The following is an 18,594-nucleotide window of genomic DNA, read 5'->3' on the forward strand; positions in this document are numbered from 1 at the left end:
CAGTATCCAGATTTGCCGCTTGAGGAAGTGAAGGCACAAGGAGGTTGAGTGACCTGCCTGAGACCAACTACTCAGGAGACAGTTTCCAATTTTAAACTTATGGCACTTTTACCTTTAACAACCACCTTGCCATACCCAAGAGAAATGAAAACACGTGTCCACACAAAAACTCATAGCAGCATCTTTCACCATAGCCAGAGGAAGAAACAACCCACGTGTCCCTCAGCTGATGAATGGATAAATAAACTGTGATGTATACATGCAACAAAATATTATTCGGCAGTGAAAAGAAAGGAGGTACTGAGTCCCTCTATGACATGGATGAACTTTGAAAACATCATGCTAAGTGAAAGGAGCCAGTCACAAAGGGCCACTCATTATATGATTCCACTTTTGTAAAATGTCTAGAATAGGTAAATAAATGGAGACAGAAATTAGATTAGTGGTTGCCAGGGGCTAGGGGGAAGGGAAATAATGGCAAGTAGGGAGTGATGCTAATGGGTGCCGTGTTTCTTTTCAGAGTGATGAAAATGTTCTGAAATCAGATAAAGCTGATGGTCACACAACTCTGTGAATATACTAAAAACCTCTGATTTGTACACTTTAAAGGGTGAACTTATGGTGTGTGAATTACATCTCATGATGCTCTTCCTGTAACATCATCTCGCCACATCTCTTGTCTCACGTTATCTTCATGGGCACTGGGAAGGGTGCTGAGACCACAGGGCCACGAGGCAGGGTGGGGCTCAAGCCAGACCTGAGCTTCGAGGAAGGGGGAGCTCCCCAGGCTGGCCTGGCCGAGGCGCGGTGGCCAGGCCCGTGGTAGTGCAGGGAGTGCTGGGGTTGTGGCCCAGTGGACACACGTGGCAGGGCCTCAGGGCAGAAAGGAGACTGAAAGGGCTGAAGCCAAAGTCAGCCTCCAGGGAGAAGAGTCATGGTGCAGGGCCTGGCCGGCTCACAGGGCTGCTTGGTATTTCCCCATGAGCCAACAGCCTTTGCCTGGTCTCTCCAACAACGGGCACTGGAAAGATAGCAGGTCAGGAAGAAAGAGGCTGCAGCCCATATGGAGGACTTGGAAGGCTCAAGCCACCAGGATGGTCTTTGGCCAAAAGTTCCAGTTGAGGGTCCGCTCTGCCATGGCCCTGGAGGGCTTCCTGCCTCTCGGGCCCTGGATGGAAGGCCATGAGTGCACTGCCCTGGGGCAATAAGTCTTCCCCCAGCTGGGTCTGCCTCGAAGAGTCTAGGCATTCTTAAATGTGAGGTGCGCTCCATCCATTAATTGGGCTGTTGTTTCCCTGGTGGAAGACTCGTCTACCCCAGATCCCTTGCTCTCGATGCGTGTGGGTCTCTGTGGGATTCAGGTCACCCCACCTGTACCCTACGGAGGCAGCCTCTGTGGGTGGTGTATCCTACAACCTTATGCTTCCTGGTGTGTTAAATGCTTTGAAGTCTGAGAAGATGCCCTTTATCTTTTATTATCGACTCTGCCCCACATTTAGAAGTTATGACTAGATTTATTTATAGAGTCCCCAGTATATTATTACCAAATTCTTGGTAATATTAAATCTGCATGTCGGTCTCAGGAGTCTGCCTTCTTTATATCTCGTCTCTCCAGGCAGAAGCAAATAGTGCCTTCTGCCTCTTCCTAGCCTCTGCAGCTAGCATTCTAGAATTTTCTTCAGCTGGATCTTGTGTGGCTCCCACCGTGTTAATTCTTGAATGTTTAATGTTCTTTATCAGTACTGTGGATGGGGTTTCTTTTTTTGTTTTTTCCTCTGCATTGAGTTTTTGTGGGTTTTATCTATGTCTTGCAACTTTGCTGTACTAATCCCTTTTATATTAATTTATATTATATTTATATTTATTTTATATTTATAACATAAATATAATTTATAATATATTTATATTAATCTCTTCTATAGCTGCTTCATCCTCTTTTTCCTCCTATTTTTTAGGGTATATTTCTAGTGTTTCTCTAGTGAAAATATCTTTGGTCTCTGGTTTTCACCATTTTGAAGAGGTCATCGTCGTCTGTTCTTTGGGATTTGGGGACAGTATTCTTAATCAGGCATGTGCCATAAATTAAAATTTATTGAGTATCTTCCTGGCATCTGTGGAAATAGTCTGCGGTTTTTGCTGTTCTGTTGCTGTATTTAGTTCAGTTTTCCTTTATGTTGAAGTCTCGCAAATTCCTGGGATGACCCCTTGTTGGTCAAAGGGAAGGACTCTTTTGATCTGGCGCCATGTTCTGTTTGCTAAGTGGAATTTCACATCCAAGTTCTAAACAAAATTAGCCTGTAATTTTCTTCTGCAATGTTGTCCTGACAGGTTTAGGCCACAAACCCTATTTAGTCCACAAAACGAAGGGAGTGGTTTTTTTGTTTTATGTGAACATTTGTTAAGCCTGTAGGTACAGGCAGCCTGTGTCCCCCATCAGGTCACTGAAGGCCTTGGGTCCGCTGCCCCCTCCTCAGATGCTAGACATCTGGGCTTTGGTAAACTAAGAACATGTGCACCTTCCCCGGGCCCTTCACAATCTTATGTTCTCCAGGCAGATATTGGAGAAGCGCCTGTTTACTGTCAGACACAGTACATCAGTTCCCCGGTCATTTTCGCGTCCTCCTACCCTCTCCTGTTAGCTTGTCTTTTTGAGCATGGCAAGCAGAATCGCCAAAACACTCTGATGCCTTGGACAGGCAGAAGATACTGCTTTTGTTGTTACTGTTCTTTTATGGGGTTGTTCCTGGTAAATAGCACTGTTTATAGTCATTTATTATGCACAGAGTGAAATGTCCTGTGCTAAATGGAACTCTAACTTTTTGATAATAACATTCTCTCTTATAATAAAGTTGTCTAGCAGAGTGCTCTTTCACTAGCAATATTCTTAAAATGTTGCTAAGTTTGCAGAAATCTGGTGCTTGAACCTAACGGATGGAGTGCCAGAGGCCATATTCAGTATCCAAACTCAATGGGGTGCGGGGGCTGGGAGGAGGAAAAGTTTCTCTTGTAACTGTAAATCTTTGTTTTCTTGTGGTATCTATCCCATCTGTGCCACACGGTTTGTCACCCCTCGTTTGCTTTCACCCTGATGAACAGGAGGCAGTAAAGCGTAGTGGTTCAGAGCATGAGCTCCAGAGCCAGACAGCCTGGCTACAAATCCTGTGTTCAGATTCCCTGACTCTGTGCCTCAGTTTCCTCATCTGCAAACTGGAGTAATAATAATACCTAACTCAGAGGGTTGTTGAGGATTACATGAGCTAATATATGTAAAGCACTTAGAACAGCAGCAGTGACTGATGTTATACAAATGTGAGCTGTTACCATCATCATCATCATCTGAATTGGAATCCAAAAGACTTTTCATATCAAGAGAGAATGTTAACTTTTGGCCAGGAAGATGAAAATCTCCCATCTCTGCTCCAACCACATAAAAATGATAGATAAAAGATAATTTTTAAAGTATTTTTAATTTAATTTTTTTTTTTTTTTTTGCTGAAGAAGATTCGCCCTGAGCTAACATCTGTTGCAAATCTTCCTCTATTTTTTGTATGTGGGCCGCCACCACAGCACGGCCACTGACCAGTGGTGTAGGTCTGAGCTCAGGAACTGAACTCAGGCTGCCGAAGTGAAGTGCATTGAACTTAACCACTAGGCCACCAGGGCTGGCCCATTACCTTTAAAAAATTGTTGTAAAAATTTTATTTTTAAAAAGTTTTTAATTTTCCTTTTGAATTTAGACTAATTTACAATATTATACTAATATTATATTTAATAGTATAATATTAAATTATAAAATAAAATAAAAATATTTTAAATTGAAAAATTAAGAACTTGTTTTTTTTAATCCAAGTTGGAAATCACTGCACCGGTAGCAGAGTGGAAACCCATAGCAGTGAGCAGGCCACTGGCAGTGTGCTCTGGGATTTCAGCCCCTGTGGGGCCTGGGACCAGACCTACGAGGAGGACTGGAGCGGCACCCCTGTGTGAATTCGGAAGGACTGCCCTTTCCGGCTGGGACAGAGGCAGAGGGAGAGCACCCACTGCCGGCTCTGGGTCATAGAAACCAGCTTCTTAGCTGGAAGGCAAGCCTCGGAATGCATAAATCCTCAGAGTATATGAAGAACCCCCACAAGTTAATAGAAAAACAATCCAGTGTAAAAACAGGCAAAACAAATGGATAAACAGTTTAAGGAAGGGAACTTGCAAATGCCTGATACGCATGTGGAAAGGCATTTAGTCTTGTTAGCAGTGGCGTGAAGGGACATTAAAACTATGAGATTCTGTTTCTCGCCCGTCATCTTGGCACAAGTTACGGTTGTGTATTTTGTTGTGGTGGTTCTTTAATTTTTGGAAGAGGTCGGGGTGGCGGTACAGTGTTGAATAATTCCGAGCTTGGAATCACAGACCGGTATTCCAACACTGGCCTCACCACCTAGGAACAGCCATCTCCGTGCTCCCCCCTCGGCGGGAGTAATGGGGGCCCGCTCTCACGGAACGTGGCGAGGATTACACAGGGCACAGAGCGTGGCCAGAGTTCCAGGAAGGGATGTGCACAACGTCTCGCTCACAGGCAGGTGCGGGGCGTGTGGAGGAATGGCAGAGACTGGGACCAGAGCAGAGTCCCACTGGGACTGGTGATGCCTGGTGATGACCGTGGGGAGGTGAAGGAGGGAGTCCCAGTCAAACAAGGTGGATTGAAGGTGTATGTGTACCTCCACCTCCTGAATCGCCTCCAGAACGGCAATAAAGGATTTACAAGGTGAGAGGACGTCTGAGCATTCGACAGGCGAGACCGGGAAAACGGAGGAGCAGGAGGGGCAGCGGACGTGGAGGAGAGCGCGGAGGCAGGGCAGAGGCGGGGCAGAGGACGCAGACCTGCAGGGCAGCGGAGGGGAAAAGGATAAAAAAAAAGCCAGCGGTTCCGGCAGAGCCTGGGAAGAGGGCGGGAAGGTCTGGTCCTCCGAGGTGGGGCTGAAACTGGGAGGACTGATCGTAGCTCAGCATCAGGGGCATGTGGCCCCCGGAGACAGGCGCTAAGCCACTCCCGTCCCGGCGGAAGAGGCACGTGCAGGCGTCCTGGACTCGGACGCCAGGCACAGGTGAGCGTGGGAACGAGAGGCCAGGCCGACCGCGAAGAGGGAGTGAGAGCCCTCGGCCACCTGACCCGCTTGCTTCCCAGGCAGAGATTGGAGCCCCGCCCACCAGCACAGCAGAGACCTAACAGATAGACCCCGACATTTGCGGGTTTCACCCTCGTCAGGGAAATAGCCAGGGTCCTGCCCACCCCCGGTGAAGCCCACCGGTTGATAAGCCCCTTCCCAGACACAATGAACCTCCGGTTAGCTTTTCGGTTCTGATTGTTGAATGTAAAAAAACAGCCCCAAAACACCCAAAATTTAAAAAAAATAAAAGTCTCTGCCATGCATGTGTTGGTCAAGGTCCAGGCAGGAAAAGGATGGCACACTCAGCAGGGGGGCTAATAAAGGGACCAGTGACAAAGGTGTGGACGGGAGTCTAGGGAAACCCACAAGGAATGGCGTGTGTCCTGGGGCTAGCCAGGGCAGAGCCATCCCCACCCTGAGCCTTTGGTGGAAGGAGGCTCCCAACAATTGATTGACTCTCCAGGGAGGGAGGCAGTGGGAGACGACATACCTCCCTCTCTCTCTCTTCCCGACCTCTGGCTTCCTGTCTGCTCTTTCCGCTGACTCAACCAGCTGGCAGCTGAGGGCCAGGAGCACCATGATGCAGCCCGTAGAGGTCAGCCTCCGGGCCATGGTCTGCGCCTTTTTACACTGTACATTATGGTTCTAAGGTTCATGGCTGTTGCTTACAGCTGTAATTCATTCATTTTTCACTGCTATGTAATAGTCTGTTGGTGACTAGACCCCAATTTATTCATCCATTCTCTTGTTCATGGACATAGCATTATCTCTGGGGTTTTGCTGCTATAAATAAATGCTACTGTGGTCACTCTTGATGCAGATTTCCAAGAGTTTCTCTAGGGCGTAACTGTTCATTCATAGGGTGTGCACGTGTTCACCTTTACAAGATGATGCCGAATTACTTTCCAAAGTGGTTGTGCCAGTTTATTCTCTGTCAGCTGTGTATGTGGACAAGTCAGTTAACTATTCTGGTCATCAACTTCTTCATCTTTTAAATGGGTATAATAATGCTGGCTTTATGGGTGTAGTGAAGAATCACTTTATATCATTTAGGGGAAAGGCTTTTATATTATTTATTTGATAATAGTAGCAGTGGTCATATCCAAAAATTGCATGCATGTCAAAATAGGACATAAGTCATCTAAAGAGCCCCATAACTGCATGCAGTAGTCTTAGCTCCCATTTGATGGTGAGTTATATTTTGTTATGCCAGATGCCCAATATATATGCCTTACAAAGTAATTTTTACTTACTGTATCCTTTGAACTCTCTGTCTTCCCTCAGAATGTATAATAAGATGTGGCATGAGACCCAAGAAGCCCTCAATTCTTTGCTCGATAAAGAGTCTCAGATGATAGAACCGCAAAGAAATCAAGTGTCCATCTTCCAGATGTTGGCCACCTACTACATTAAGTACGTGCAGATCTTTAGAAACCTGGAGAATGTCTACGACCAGATCGTCCACCCACAGAAACGAAGACTGATCCGAAAAATACTGGATGGAGTGATGGGTCGCATCCTGGAACTGAAGAATGAAATGGTGGAATTGGAATTAACCGAGTTTCATTATTTTGACGACATCTTACAGGATCTAAATTTGGCTCCCGTGAGTACTCGGGGTGTTTTCTTATTAGTTTCTGTTTGTTTTAAATATGATATGTAGGCCCATAACCGATATTCTACAGACTTTCTAGACATATTTACTAGTTGTTTGTTGTATTACAAGTTGAAACATAGTCGTTCAATTAGACCATACTGCTGTGCACAAGGATTGGGTTCCCTTAGTTTGGGCCACAGACGAATCTTTGCACAGTCCTTGGGTCTGTTGGACACGGAGGTTGTTGTGGTCTTACTGGTCACCATGGAGTCTGCCCAGGCCTGTTGGGATGGAGTAGGCTGACCCTTTCACAAATATCCTGTGGCACAAACCCTCCCAATTTCCAATAGCCGTGTCCCTACTTCTTTTTCCAAAGGAAATCCTTCTCTGGCCTCTGTTTCCGTCATCGTCTTCTAGATGAGGAGCCTGCTGGTTGCTGGTTCCTTGTTCCCAGGTGGACGCATCTCTTCCTGTGCTTTGGGTCAGTGGTGACATGAGGGGATGTATGGCCATGGGCCTTCGAGCCTCAGACACCAAAGAAGGGCTCCTCCCGTTCTCTCTCTCTGCTACCCTAGAGCTCCCTGCCAGCACGTGTAACCACAGCGCCCTCCTGTGAGCATTGGGCACCTGCCGCTGCCCTTCTGACCTTCGCCACCAGATGCCCAGGATCTCTTCTGACACTCTGTCAGGCTGGGTCTGCCAGGGGCCAGTGGACACCTCGCTTCAGTGTCATGGTACTATAAGCTCAGACTTCGTTTTGAAAGGAATGTTTCCCTAAAATAAAATTAAAAGGAGAAAGTGTTTAATTTTCTACATGGGATTTAATCTTTCTTCCTTTTGAAACTATTTTGGCTTCTATAAAGGCTAGGTTTCTTTATGGGATGAACTTTCCTATCATTGGTAGGAGACTATCAACCGTGTTTGCCACCAGTCCTGGATTATTATTGCATTTTACCAGAATGGACTAAAGAGAATAACAGAAATGAAGGAAAATGTTGAAGATCATTCCAGAACTTTCATGTTTTGTACATTCTTTTATAAGAGCATGGATTAAGCCACTAGATTTTTTAGGTCAGATGTACTTTTACTCACCCATGTGAAAATGGTAAGAACAACTTAGGATAAACATGAATTAAATAGTCATTAAATCATATTCCTAAATTTAGTTAATAAAGTAATATTAAATTTATTAATTTAATTCCAAGAACATTAAATAATATTTCTAAATTAGGGAATAAGAAGTTGATGAAATTTGTATAGTGGGCTTCCTCAGTTTTCTTCCTGCTTTTCATACTGCGTCAGCCAGCCCCTGTGCTTCAACTGGTTCATCTTCTTGAAGGCCATGCAATTGTTCTCATAGTAATGGGGCCACTGAGCACTGAGAGGGATAATCAATGAGCAGCAGCATCCAGATTGAGCCATGTAATGGCACTGAGGTCCAGGTGGTTAGAGGGTGCGTCCAACAGCAGCAGGATGGACTCTATAAACAGTGCTCTAGCCAGGGAGACACACGTGTACCAGCCTCTGGGAACTCCTGTGCGGCCCAGTTCTGCATTTCAGGTTGGAAGCCCCACCAACCAGCATCCACTGTGTCTGGGCCTCTGTGGCTGTCACCTGCACAGCCGGCAGCTCCTCTATATTTTGTTGCACTAGCACCCAGATATTTGTCCAATATGACCCCCACCCTGACCATAGCTGATTGGTTCAGGGATGGGCACCCTGGTGGCTGCGCCAGCCAGCCCTTCTCTGAGAGATTCTGAAACCGAGACAGAGAGAGAGACCAGTTTCTATCTCAGGGTCTGGACTGTAGTCTCCCAAACTTGTAAGTAGCTGGAGACTTTGTTCACTTGGAAGAATGGAGGAAGCTGCTCTTCAGAGAGAAAGAGAGAGAGGGAGAACAAAGCAGACTCAGCAAGAGGAGCACAAATAAATGGCCGAGTCCTGAAGCCATCTTCATCCCTAGACACATCCCTGTTGCTGACAGACATTCAGCTATGTTCCTCCTCTGGTTCCACGAGGTCCCAGATCCTTCCATCGATGTCCCCTCTTGGCAAAACCAGCCAGCAGGCTGTTTCTATAACTTGCCACATAAGGAGCCTTCCCTAATAGATCCTCTGATGTAGAAAAACATGTAGGGGAGAGTTTCTCTGCCACCAGAAGTTTCCTTGATTCCACCCCATAGAGGATGAGAAACCCTAAGGTATCTGGGGTGGATATAAAATGTATCGTGGATGGAGATCCAGCAGCAAACCCAGAGCAACTGACATCTCTCTTCCCCTCCCTTCCGTTCTCAGTTCCTCTGTTTCCTCACCCTCAAAATCCTAATTATAATTTTATGGTCCTAAATGGACCAGGTGGAGCTGTGTCAATGAAGTTTTGTCTTAAAAGTTAGAAAAGTATAACACTTGAACATGCTTATTAATAAATACAATCACAACATTAAATAAAAGTGTAATCATTCTCCTCTAACTGTCTTCCATCCCGAGGCCACACTCACCCACTGGACCCTGGAAACTCACTCTCAATTCACCCCAAGTACTCCACTGGCCAGAGAAAGTTTTGGTTTCAAAAAACTATTGCCACCTCCCAGAAGTCCTGGGGATACCATCCCACCAAGTCCTAAAAAGACACGCCTTTATGCTATTTAAGGGAAGACCTGTTCAAAATTCCTTGGTTTGGAAGGAGGGTACGGGGAGTCACATCTGAATGGGAGAAAAAGGGAAGCTGACCCTAAGGACCAGAACCCTAGCTTTCCCCAGTCAACTAGTCTACTGGAGGGCAGCCAGGACTGTCGGATGGAGAATCTAGGACAGTGTTTCTCAATGAGGTTGGCCAAGGGCCCACCCATATACTTGAATAACACTTCTACACTCCTGGTTTTTGAACTTGGATTGGCAAATGTTCATTTGACCTCCACTAATTTCAAATTTGTTAATAGACACAAGTGAAGAACAGAAGTTTATATTTATTGTGTAAAAATCCAGTTTCCTAATAAAGCAAATTAATTTTGTAAGTAATTTTTGTAACAGGGTAATTTAGGTAAAAATAAAACCAAATTATTAGGAAAAAATGTGACCATTTACATACAAATAGTTGATGATAAATGATTTAATGATAAGTTATTAGGTTTAATTCAAAGATCTCTACAGCTCAATACTTTACTATCCTAATTTGCATTATTATTTTAGGTAGGCTGACAGGGTATTATATTTCTTTAAAGAAATATATTGTTATCATTAGTTAATTGAGGCCTAACTGAAATGAATTACTGAAGTTTTACAGTAATGATTAAAGCAAGGGACATGGTTATGATTTTCCCTTTTGACTGTATTTGTGTCTCCTGTAACGAATTCTCTTTATTCCACTGGCCTTATCATCCCTTAAATGAGGATGACAAGTAAAGTGAGTCTTTTTGATGCACACATCCTTAGTGTGTATTTTAAATAAATGTGAGTCCTGGAATTGACAAAAATGCTCTTTTACTTATTCTTTCTCTTTTCTAGCAACAATTAGATATTCCCATACCCAAGTATTTTTTGAAGGAGAAGATGGAAGTAATAAAAGGAAGAGAGAAAATCCTTGCTCAAATATTAGCCGACATTGGATTAGATGTAACTGACACGGTTTGTATATCATTTTAACAAACGTCATTCGATAATCTGTGAAACCTCCTTTTCCACTGCCCTGAATTGTGTGAGAAACAAGTAGATTCTTTTCATCGTGAGGACAGCGGTACCATCCCCCATCGTCATTCAGTTTGTAAGAAGTTGCCGAACTTTGGGATGTGTTTTTGTTGATTCATAGCCATTGTTTCTCAAGAACTTAGAGATCAAAGCATAATATTTTGTTGGTTAAAATCGGTATCTCTAAGATTGAGGAGATTATCAGCTCGGTTTAATTTTTTATCTCAAATTCACCTAGCCTAAAGTCAGAAGCTGAATGTTGTTCGTATAAAATAACTGAGTGCTGAGATAACTTACTAGGAACTCAGTGACCTTTTATAACTTCAAGTGGAGTGACACGTGGATCACCTCGAATGGACTGTCTGCAGGGAAAGGGGAAAAAAATCCTTCAAGAGCCCCCGGCCCCGGAAAGCCAAGAGCAGAATCCAGTCAGTTCTCCAGCCCCCTCCCTCCCTTATCCTCAATATTTGTGCAACTCCACCTTCTCATTTTCACGGCTGTCTTAGTTCTAACTCGCGTTACCTTCTCCTGGATCCTTGCTGTCATCTCCCACTGGGCCTTCCAGGGGGAAGTCTTTTCCTTCCAGTCCTCTCCACATGGCACTGCCGTATCAACCCTCTGGCAAGTCTGCTTATGCATCTCGGTGGCCCTCACTGCCCTCACGATCAGTGCCTCGCGCCTCTGGCTGGTCTTCGTGGCCCAAGCAGTAAGGTGGCAATTGACCATCCAAACTGGGACAAATCAGAGGGAAAGCGGCGCTGTCAGTAACTGCTGAGACCGCAGTGCAGACCAGCGTGCACAGGGAGGATGGGTGCACGTGGTCTCCCTACAGGTAGGCCCCACTGGATACTGCCAGTCTGGGTCACAGTGTTAAGGAAGATTCCAGGTGCACCCAGAATGGCGGGGGGAGAGAGAAGGATGTGCCCTGTCTGCATGGCGTGGGAAACAGGTGAAGTGCATGCACCGCATTAGCCAGCCCCGTGCTCTCTCTCCCTTTGCGTAGACATGCTTCATGCTGCATAGAGGGCTTGCTCTTCTCCCGGCATCCCAGCCTGTCAAAATGGTACTCATTCTGCAGAGCCCGCCTTGAGACAGCATCCCTCAAGAAACCTTTCCTGACCCACCCAACTCAAACCACCCCTCCTTCCCACACCTCTCCCCTGAGTCACTGGCCCTTCTACATTATACATTCCTTGAAGGAGATTCCCAGGCTGACTTGCCTGGGGGTCATCTAGCCATCCTTTCACCTCCAGACTCCTGTGTCTGTGCCTTCAGTCCTGCATCAGTCAGAACGAAGCACTTGACACTTCATTGAGTTCCCCCAAAGGCATCCCCTGGCACAAAGCATTGAAAAGCAGGGCAGAAGTCGCTGAAGATTCTATAGGGGCAATGGAGAAGGGAGATTACATCGTACACACTACAGAAAACCCTAAAAATTCCTCTTTGTTGTTTCTCCTCCCCCACCCCCCGTCCTGCTCTGTTTGTGCGGGGTCAGCGCAGGAAGGTTCCCCCTCTTCCTTCACTCAGCATCCAGCCCTGGCAGGCTCTGCTTGCTTGGTTAGGTAGAGCCATTCATCTCCACCCCCATCTCTATTCCAGATGCCTAATGCTCAGCAAAACACGCGGCTCTGGTCAACGACCCTGGGCACCCGTGTGACTTTCCCATGCCCCTCGGTGTCTTGCTGGACTCCCACTCTTACCTTAAGCTGCTTATTTCTTGAAGGTATATGCAGTATAGACCACAAGAAGAATTTTGATAAGGAAAATTATCACCCATGCCTACATTTATAATGCTTAACATTTACTCTTGGGGCCTCCCTCAATGTTCAGAAATCTTTGTCGCATTGAGTGGACTACTCCAAATCCCTTAGAAGTGTTCAGTAAGAGCTGTAATTATTTTCAGAACAACAGTATGGAATCTAAAGGAAATCAGTACAATAGTAACAAATGTTTGCTGGGCACCTGCTATACGCTTTGGTGCTTTTCCCTACATCATGATTTAATGCCAGAATAACAGTCACTCTATCTACATGCAAAGTGCATCATAGGAAATGCGTGCTTACTGAAAATTTGAAGCGATTAGATCTCACTGAAAATGAAACTCTGAGGAGTTGTTGTGTGGAAGAGCTTCCTCCTAAGGAGGGGCCTCACTGGGGAACAGTGGATGCTTCAGGAGAAGGAGGGTCTGTCTCCGTTCAGACTGGCTCCACCCGTTACCACCATGGGGACCTGTGGAAGCTATTTCACTTCCTTGAGCCTCAGTCTTCTTAACTCTTAAGTGGGCACAGTAATTCCTGCCTTGGAGGTTGCTTTGTGAATTTGATGAGAATACATATGAAAGCAGCTGGCGTCTGTCAGTTCTCAGGAAGTGTCCCTTCCCTCTCCTTCTTGCTCCTCCCTGTGCATCCCCCCCGCCCCCCTTACACAGAGAAGCGATCATCCTGGGAAACTGTGGCCCAGGTGGTGAATTGGAGCTGCCCCACGTGGGACCTCAGTGTCTTGCGCCATGTCCTGTCATGGTGGCCGTCACCGCCCTCTGAGGCCTGGAAAAGGACTCAGCTCGTGCTTCAGTGTTGTTCTGATTCAAATGGGCTCTCCCTTCTGCCTCCCTCCACTCGTGAGGCTCTGCCCAAGCCAAGACACGTGCACTGCACGTGCACAGGAACAACAGAGGGCTTCACGCCTAGCCCACTCGGAGCTCACGGCCTCTGGATGCCCCAGCAGCCTTCGCTTCTCCCTCTTCCCTCCACAAGTGGCACAGCCCCTCGCCTGACTTTGCCCCCACAAACCCCACCTGAGTTCTCCAAAGACATTATTTTACTGCACGAGCTTGATTCTTCTCAGTCTTAATAGTACCCATCACGTTTGGATGTTTTAAAATGCAAATTTGTAGGTACTGGAAGACACATCATAAAGGAAAATATTTCTAAGTGATTTCAACATTGTTCATATTCACTAGATCATTCTGTAATTGATTTTAAAGTCAGCATTTTACTTCATGTGTATTTTACCTTTTAAATTCTCATATTAGAGAAGTGTTGTTAACTTTCGTGTCTCTAATATTAAGTTAACGAAACATTGATCGCAATTCCAAGTTTTATTGAATCCATTTTTTTGTCATTCCTAGTATAATTTGCTGCCAACCTAAAATATGGTGGAGCTAATTAGTATTTTGTTCAATGGTAGAAGAAGGCTTATGAGATCCTTAAATATGGAACCACAGCATAAGCATGGTATATTGTCAAAATATGCATAATTCATGGGAAAAATGATTAGTATTGAGTGGCTACGACACTCTTTATCAGCAGTTTCGGGACTCTTAGAGTGAGGTTGGAAATAAGCCTGTGATATTTCTGGGATCAGTTGATGCATTTAACATGTTTAAACATTGATTCATCTTAAATGTTTTTTGCAGAAATACCGTATAAAGGGTATCCCCCTAGAAGAGGCTGTTAAAGTAATCCAGATCGCCGAGAGGGCACGACAGGGTCGCCTAAGAGCGACGTTCATGAAGCAAATCTTTCTTCAAGAATATAGGGCAAAGCAAGCCAGGATACTTGGCGAGAGAATAGCAGATGCAGGGGCTGCTGCCTTGCGAATTCAGAAGGTGCGAATGTGGGGCTCTTGGAGCTGGGGGGGCAAGGTGTCTTGACACAGCTAGAAATGCATACCACAGTCGGGGGTGAGCTTCGAAACTCAAAATTCCAAAATCCTACCTTTAGTAGAACTAGATTAAATTCCAGAATAATTGATGATCCTACCGTGGGGCACCAGCTAGTCTTGGTCATGTTTTATCAAAGATATAGAATGCAGTGCATTTTATTCAAATATTTTTAAAGATCTTTGATAATTGTTGGAAAGCGTGTTGCTAAAAATTCAGTGAGGATATAAAACGTTGATGAATTTTTAAAAATACATTTACACGCAGACATAATTACAGAAGGGGAGCAAGGGTTAACACCTGCTAGCTTGCAAAACACGTGCCATTCGCAACAATCCCAGCACTATCACTAATAACCAGAACACTGATGTTCCTTTTAGCGGTGGGCTGGAGGTGTCCTTCCTTTTGTCAGGAACGTTGACTTGTATCCCATCTTTTCTCAACTGGAAGTTAAGACGCTTATAGGAAAATGCAGAAAATGGCAGTGTGACACAAATGAGAATTAGATTAGAGAGAAAGCAAGTATGAGGACATAAAATAGAGCCAGATCAGGACTTTTGTCCCTAATGGTGTTTGAATGGGAGTGGAGGGAGGGTGGGGAGGGACAGATCAGAGACTCTTTTCATTCAAGTTTCTGTGGGATATGAAGTTTTAGATGAGCATCTGAGTTCACAGCTTTAGTTGTAAAATTCTTGCACGTTACTGTGTTATATTTCCCCACATTACAGTGGAAACTTTTCTTCTGAAACTGTGAAGTGCCACCCTTAGATCTAGCACCACACTCCTGCAATCTAGAAGTTTCTCTCAAAAAAAACCCGGGTAGGGGAATCCCACTAACCAGAATTATAGGTCATTTATTTTTTTTCCCCCGCTTTATTGAGGTATATTTGACATATAACTTTGTGTGAGTTTAAGATGTACATCATTATTTGATATACGTATATATCGCAAAATGATTACCACAGTAAGGTTAATTAACACCTCCATCACCTCACATCATTACCATTTTTTCTTATAGTGAGAACATTTAAGATCATCTCTCTTAGCAGATTTCAAGTATACAAGACAGTATTGTTAACTGGAGTCACCATGCTGCACATCAGGTCCCCAGAACTTATTCATCTTATAACTAGAAATTTGTACCTTTGACCACCTTCACCCTTTCCCTCACCCCCCAGGCCCTGGCAACCACGAATCTACTCTCTGTTTCAGCATTTTTAGATCCCACATATAAGTGAGATCACACAGTATTTGTCTTTCTCTGTATGTCTCATTTCACGTAGCATAATGCCCTCAAAATGCATCCGTGTTGTCACAAATGGCAGGATTTCCTTCTTTTCATGGCTGAATGATATTCCATTGTATGGATATAGCACATTTTCTTTATCCATTCATCCATCAAGAGACACTTGGGTTGTTTCCATTCTTGGCTATTGTGAATAATGCTGCAGTGAACACGGGGGTGTAGATATCTCTTTGAGATACTGATTTCATTTCTTTTGGATGTATACCCAGAAGTGGGATTGCTGGTCATGTGGTAGTTCTATTTTTAATTTTTTTTTGAGGAAACTCCATGCTGTTTTCCATAGTGGCTGCATCAATTTCCATTCCCACCGATAGTGCACAATGGTTCCCTTTTCTCCACAAACTTGCCAACACTTGTTATCTCTGATCTTTTTGCTAATAGCCATTTTAACAGGTGTGAGGCTGTTGCTGGGTCGGCAGTGGGCTTGGGGGTTGGCGGGTTTGCTACGAGGCCCTTGGGCGAGTGTGGATCCTGTCTGGTCCCTGCGTGGACGGAGCTGCCTCCAGTACCCTTGTTTACCAGGGTGGCGCTGGGACAAGGGTCCTCTTCAAGATCCACAGTTGGGTCCTCAGACAGCGGTAGAGGCCATTTCTGTGATTCATTCTTTCTGTAAAAATTTTGCCTGTGATCACAGATGAAATCCACACACACATGTGCACAACCCTGACTGCACAGTCATTGTGTCATTTGGAATGTGCGGTTTATCTGGGAGAAATGGTGCAACAATGTTTTCTTTATTTTTTTTAATGTATTAAACAAATAACCATTTATTTGTTTTTAGGTTTGGCGAGGCTTCCATCAAAATAAGAAAACCGAAAGAGAGAGAGAAGAGGAGATGATATTCCTGGGTATGGTAAGTTTTCTTATAGACAGGATATGCATCTAGTTTTCTTAAAGACAATAGAATCTGTAACACTTGTGTCTTCCTTAGAGAGTTTTTCAGGAAAGAAAAATGAATGACCAGTGACTTAAGAGAGTGGATCACCTGTGTTACACAGAAGCCTACCCAGGGGATCTGGAGAGAGCAGGGTTGCATCCATTTACACGTCTCTGTTAGACTATGTGGACTGCTCCAAACATGGAAACAAGCTAGGATTGCTCACAATGTGCTGTTCCTGTCTAATATCAGCAGTGCGCTCTCCTTTATTAGTATTTGTGGTCATGAGAATCTGCCCGCACTGATAGAGCCACCTTTTTTGGGGTGATCTCCATGGTGATTATTGAATCAGAGTTGAAGGGTCTATTAGTTATCTGTTGCTATGTAACAGGATTACCACAAACTGAGCAGTTTAAACAACTGTTTAAACTCAGTTTATCTCAGTTTCTGTGGGTCAGGAATCTGGGCTTAGCTGACTCTTCTGCTCAGGGTCTCACGAGGCTGGGGCTGGGGCTGGGGTCTCATCTGAGGCTCAGCTGGGGAAGGAGCTGCTTCCCAGCTTGTGTGGGTGTCAGCAGGATTCAGTTCCTGGTGGGCTGTTAGCCTGAAGGCCTCAGGTTTTTGCCAATTGTTAGCTGACACCCCCCAGCTCCACGTGGGCCTCTCCATGTGGCACCTTGCTTCATCAAAGCCAGCCAGGGACTTACCTTCAAGTCTTTAATCCATTTTGAGTTAATTTTTGTGTATGGTGTAAGACAATGGTCTACTTTCATTCTTTTGCATGTGGCTGCCCAGTTTTCCCAGCACCATTTATTGACGAGACTTTCCTTTCTCCATTGCATGTTCTTGGCTCCCTTGTCAAAAATGAGCTGTCCGTAGATGTGTGGGTTTATTGCTGGGCTCTCAATTCTGCTGCATTGATCTGTGTGTCTGTTTTTGTGCCAGTACCATGCTGTTTTGATTACTGTAGCTTTGTAGTATATTTTGAAGTCAGGGATTGTGATACCTCCAGCTTTGTTCTTTTTTCTCAGGGTTGCTTTGGCTATTCGGGGTCTTTTTGTTGTCCCATATAAATTTTAGGATTCTTTGTTCTGTATCTGTGAAGAATATTCTGATTCTGATTGGGATTGCATTGAATCTGTAGATTGCTTTAGGTAATGTGGACATTTTAACTATGTTTATTCTTCCATTCCATGAGCATGGGATATCTTTCCACTTCTTTATGTCATCTTCAATTTCTTTCAGTAAGGTCTTATAGGTTTCCTTGTATAGGTCTTTCACTTCCTTGGTTAAATTGATTCCTAGGTATTTTATTCTTTTGGTTGCAATTGTAAATGGGACTGTACATATGTGCCCCTTTACCCCTTTCACCCACCCCCATCCCCTACCCCTCTAGTAACTACCAGTCTGTTCTCTATATCTATGTGTTTGTGTATCTTCCACATATGAGTGAAACCGTACAGTGTTTGTCTTTCTCTGACTGACTTATTTCACTTAGCATAATACCCTCAAGATCCGTCCATGTTGTTGCAAATGGCACGATTTTGTCCTGTTTTACAGCTGAGTAGTATTCCATTGTGTATATATTTATACCACATCTTTATCCATTCGTCAATCAATGGACACTTGGGTTGCTTCCACGTCTTGGCTATTGTGAATAATGCTGCAGTGAACATGGGGGTGCATGTATCTTTTCAGATTAGTGTTTTCATGTTCTTTGGATAAATATCCATATATAATGTTATAAACCAATGTCACCTCAATAAAATAATAAAAAAATAATAATCTCAAAGGCATATATAATAGTGATATAATTAAAAAGTAAAAAAAAATTAAAAAGCCAGCAAGGAAGAGAGGGGCTTCTCATGCAGATGATCACAGAAGTGGCATGCCATCACCTTCGCCCTGTTCAGATGGGTTAGAAGCGAGTCAGGGGGTCCACCCATGCCCAAGCAGAGGGCTTAGAGGAGAGTGTGAGCACCAGGAGGGGTAGGTGATTTGGGACCATCTTAGAGTCTCTGTCTGTGCAAAGGAGTGCTCTGCGTTATCTGGATCATCAGCCCAAGGCCTCCGAGGAGGCTGGGTTGTCATCTGCCTGAGCCCCTCCTGAACACAGAACTCCCTGCTTCCCAGAGCAGTCCATTCTGTTTCATTTTAGAGGATTCTTCCTTTCATTCAACTGACCACAGACCGGCTGTAGTTCTGTCTCCTGTGGTCACTCAGAACAACATGTCTGGTCTCCTTGTCACATGACAACCCTTCAAGTAATTGAAGGCAGCTCTTGAGTCCCCTACACCAACTCTTTTCA

At 44.6% G+C, this 18,594-nt stretch overlaps 1 protein-coding gene across 1 annotated transcript in view; it reads left to right on the forward strand.

Annotated features, from left to right (window-relative positions):
* Window positions 1–4,637: 4,637 nt before the first annotated feature.
* DRC11 (dynein regulatory complex subunit 11) overlaps window positions 4,638–18,594 on the forward strand; it is a 159,845-nt gene continuing 145,888 nt past the window's right edge. Inside the window, exons 1-5 of the mRNA XM_087424506.1 lie at window positions 4,638–4,759; window positions 6,447–6,768; window positions 10,263–10,382; window positions 13,858–14,049; window positions 16,191–16,262. Of these exons, the coding sequence (XP_087280632.1) occupies window positions 4,638–4,759; window positions 6,447–6,768; window positions 10,263–10,382; window positions 13,858–14,049; window positions 16,191–16,262 (828 nt within the window). The remainder of the gene's footprint in view (window positions 4,760–6,446; window positions 6,769–10,262; window positions 10,383–13,857; window positions 14,050–16,190; window positions 16,263–18,594) is intronic.

The sequence above is a fragment of the Ceratotherium simum genome, chromosome 37 (assembly GCF_057802395.1).
Source record: "Ceratotherium simum simum isolate JZ-2026a chromosome 37, ASM5780239v1, whole genome shotgun sequence".
NCBI classification, from domain to species: Eukaryota; Metazoa; Chordata; class Mammalia; order Perissodactyla; family Rhinocerotidae; genus Ceratotherium; species Ceratotherium simum.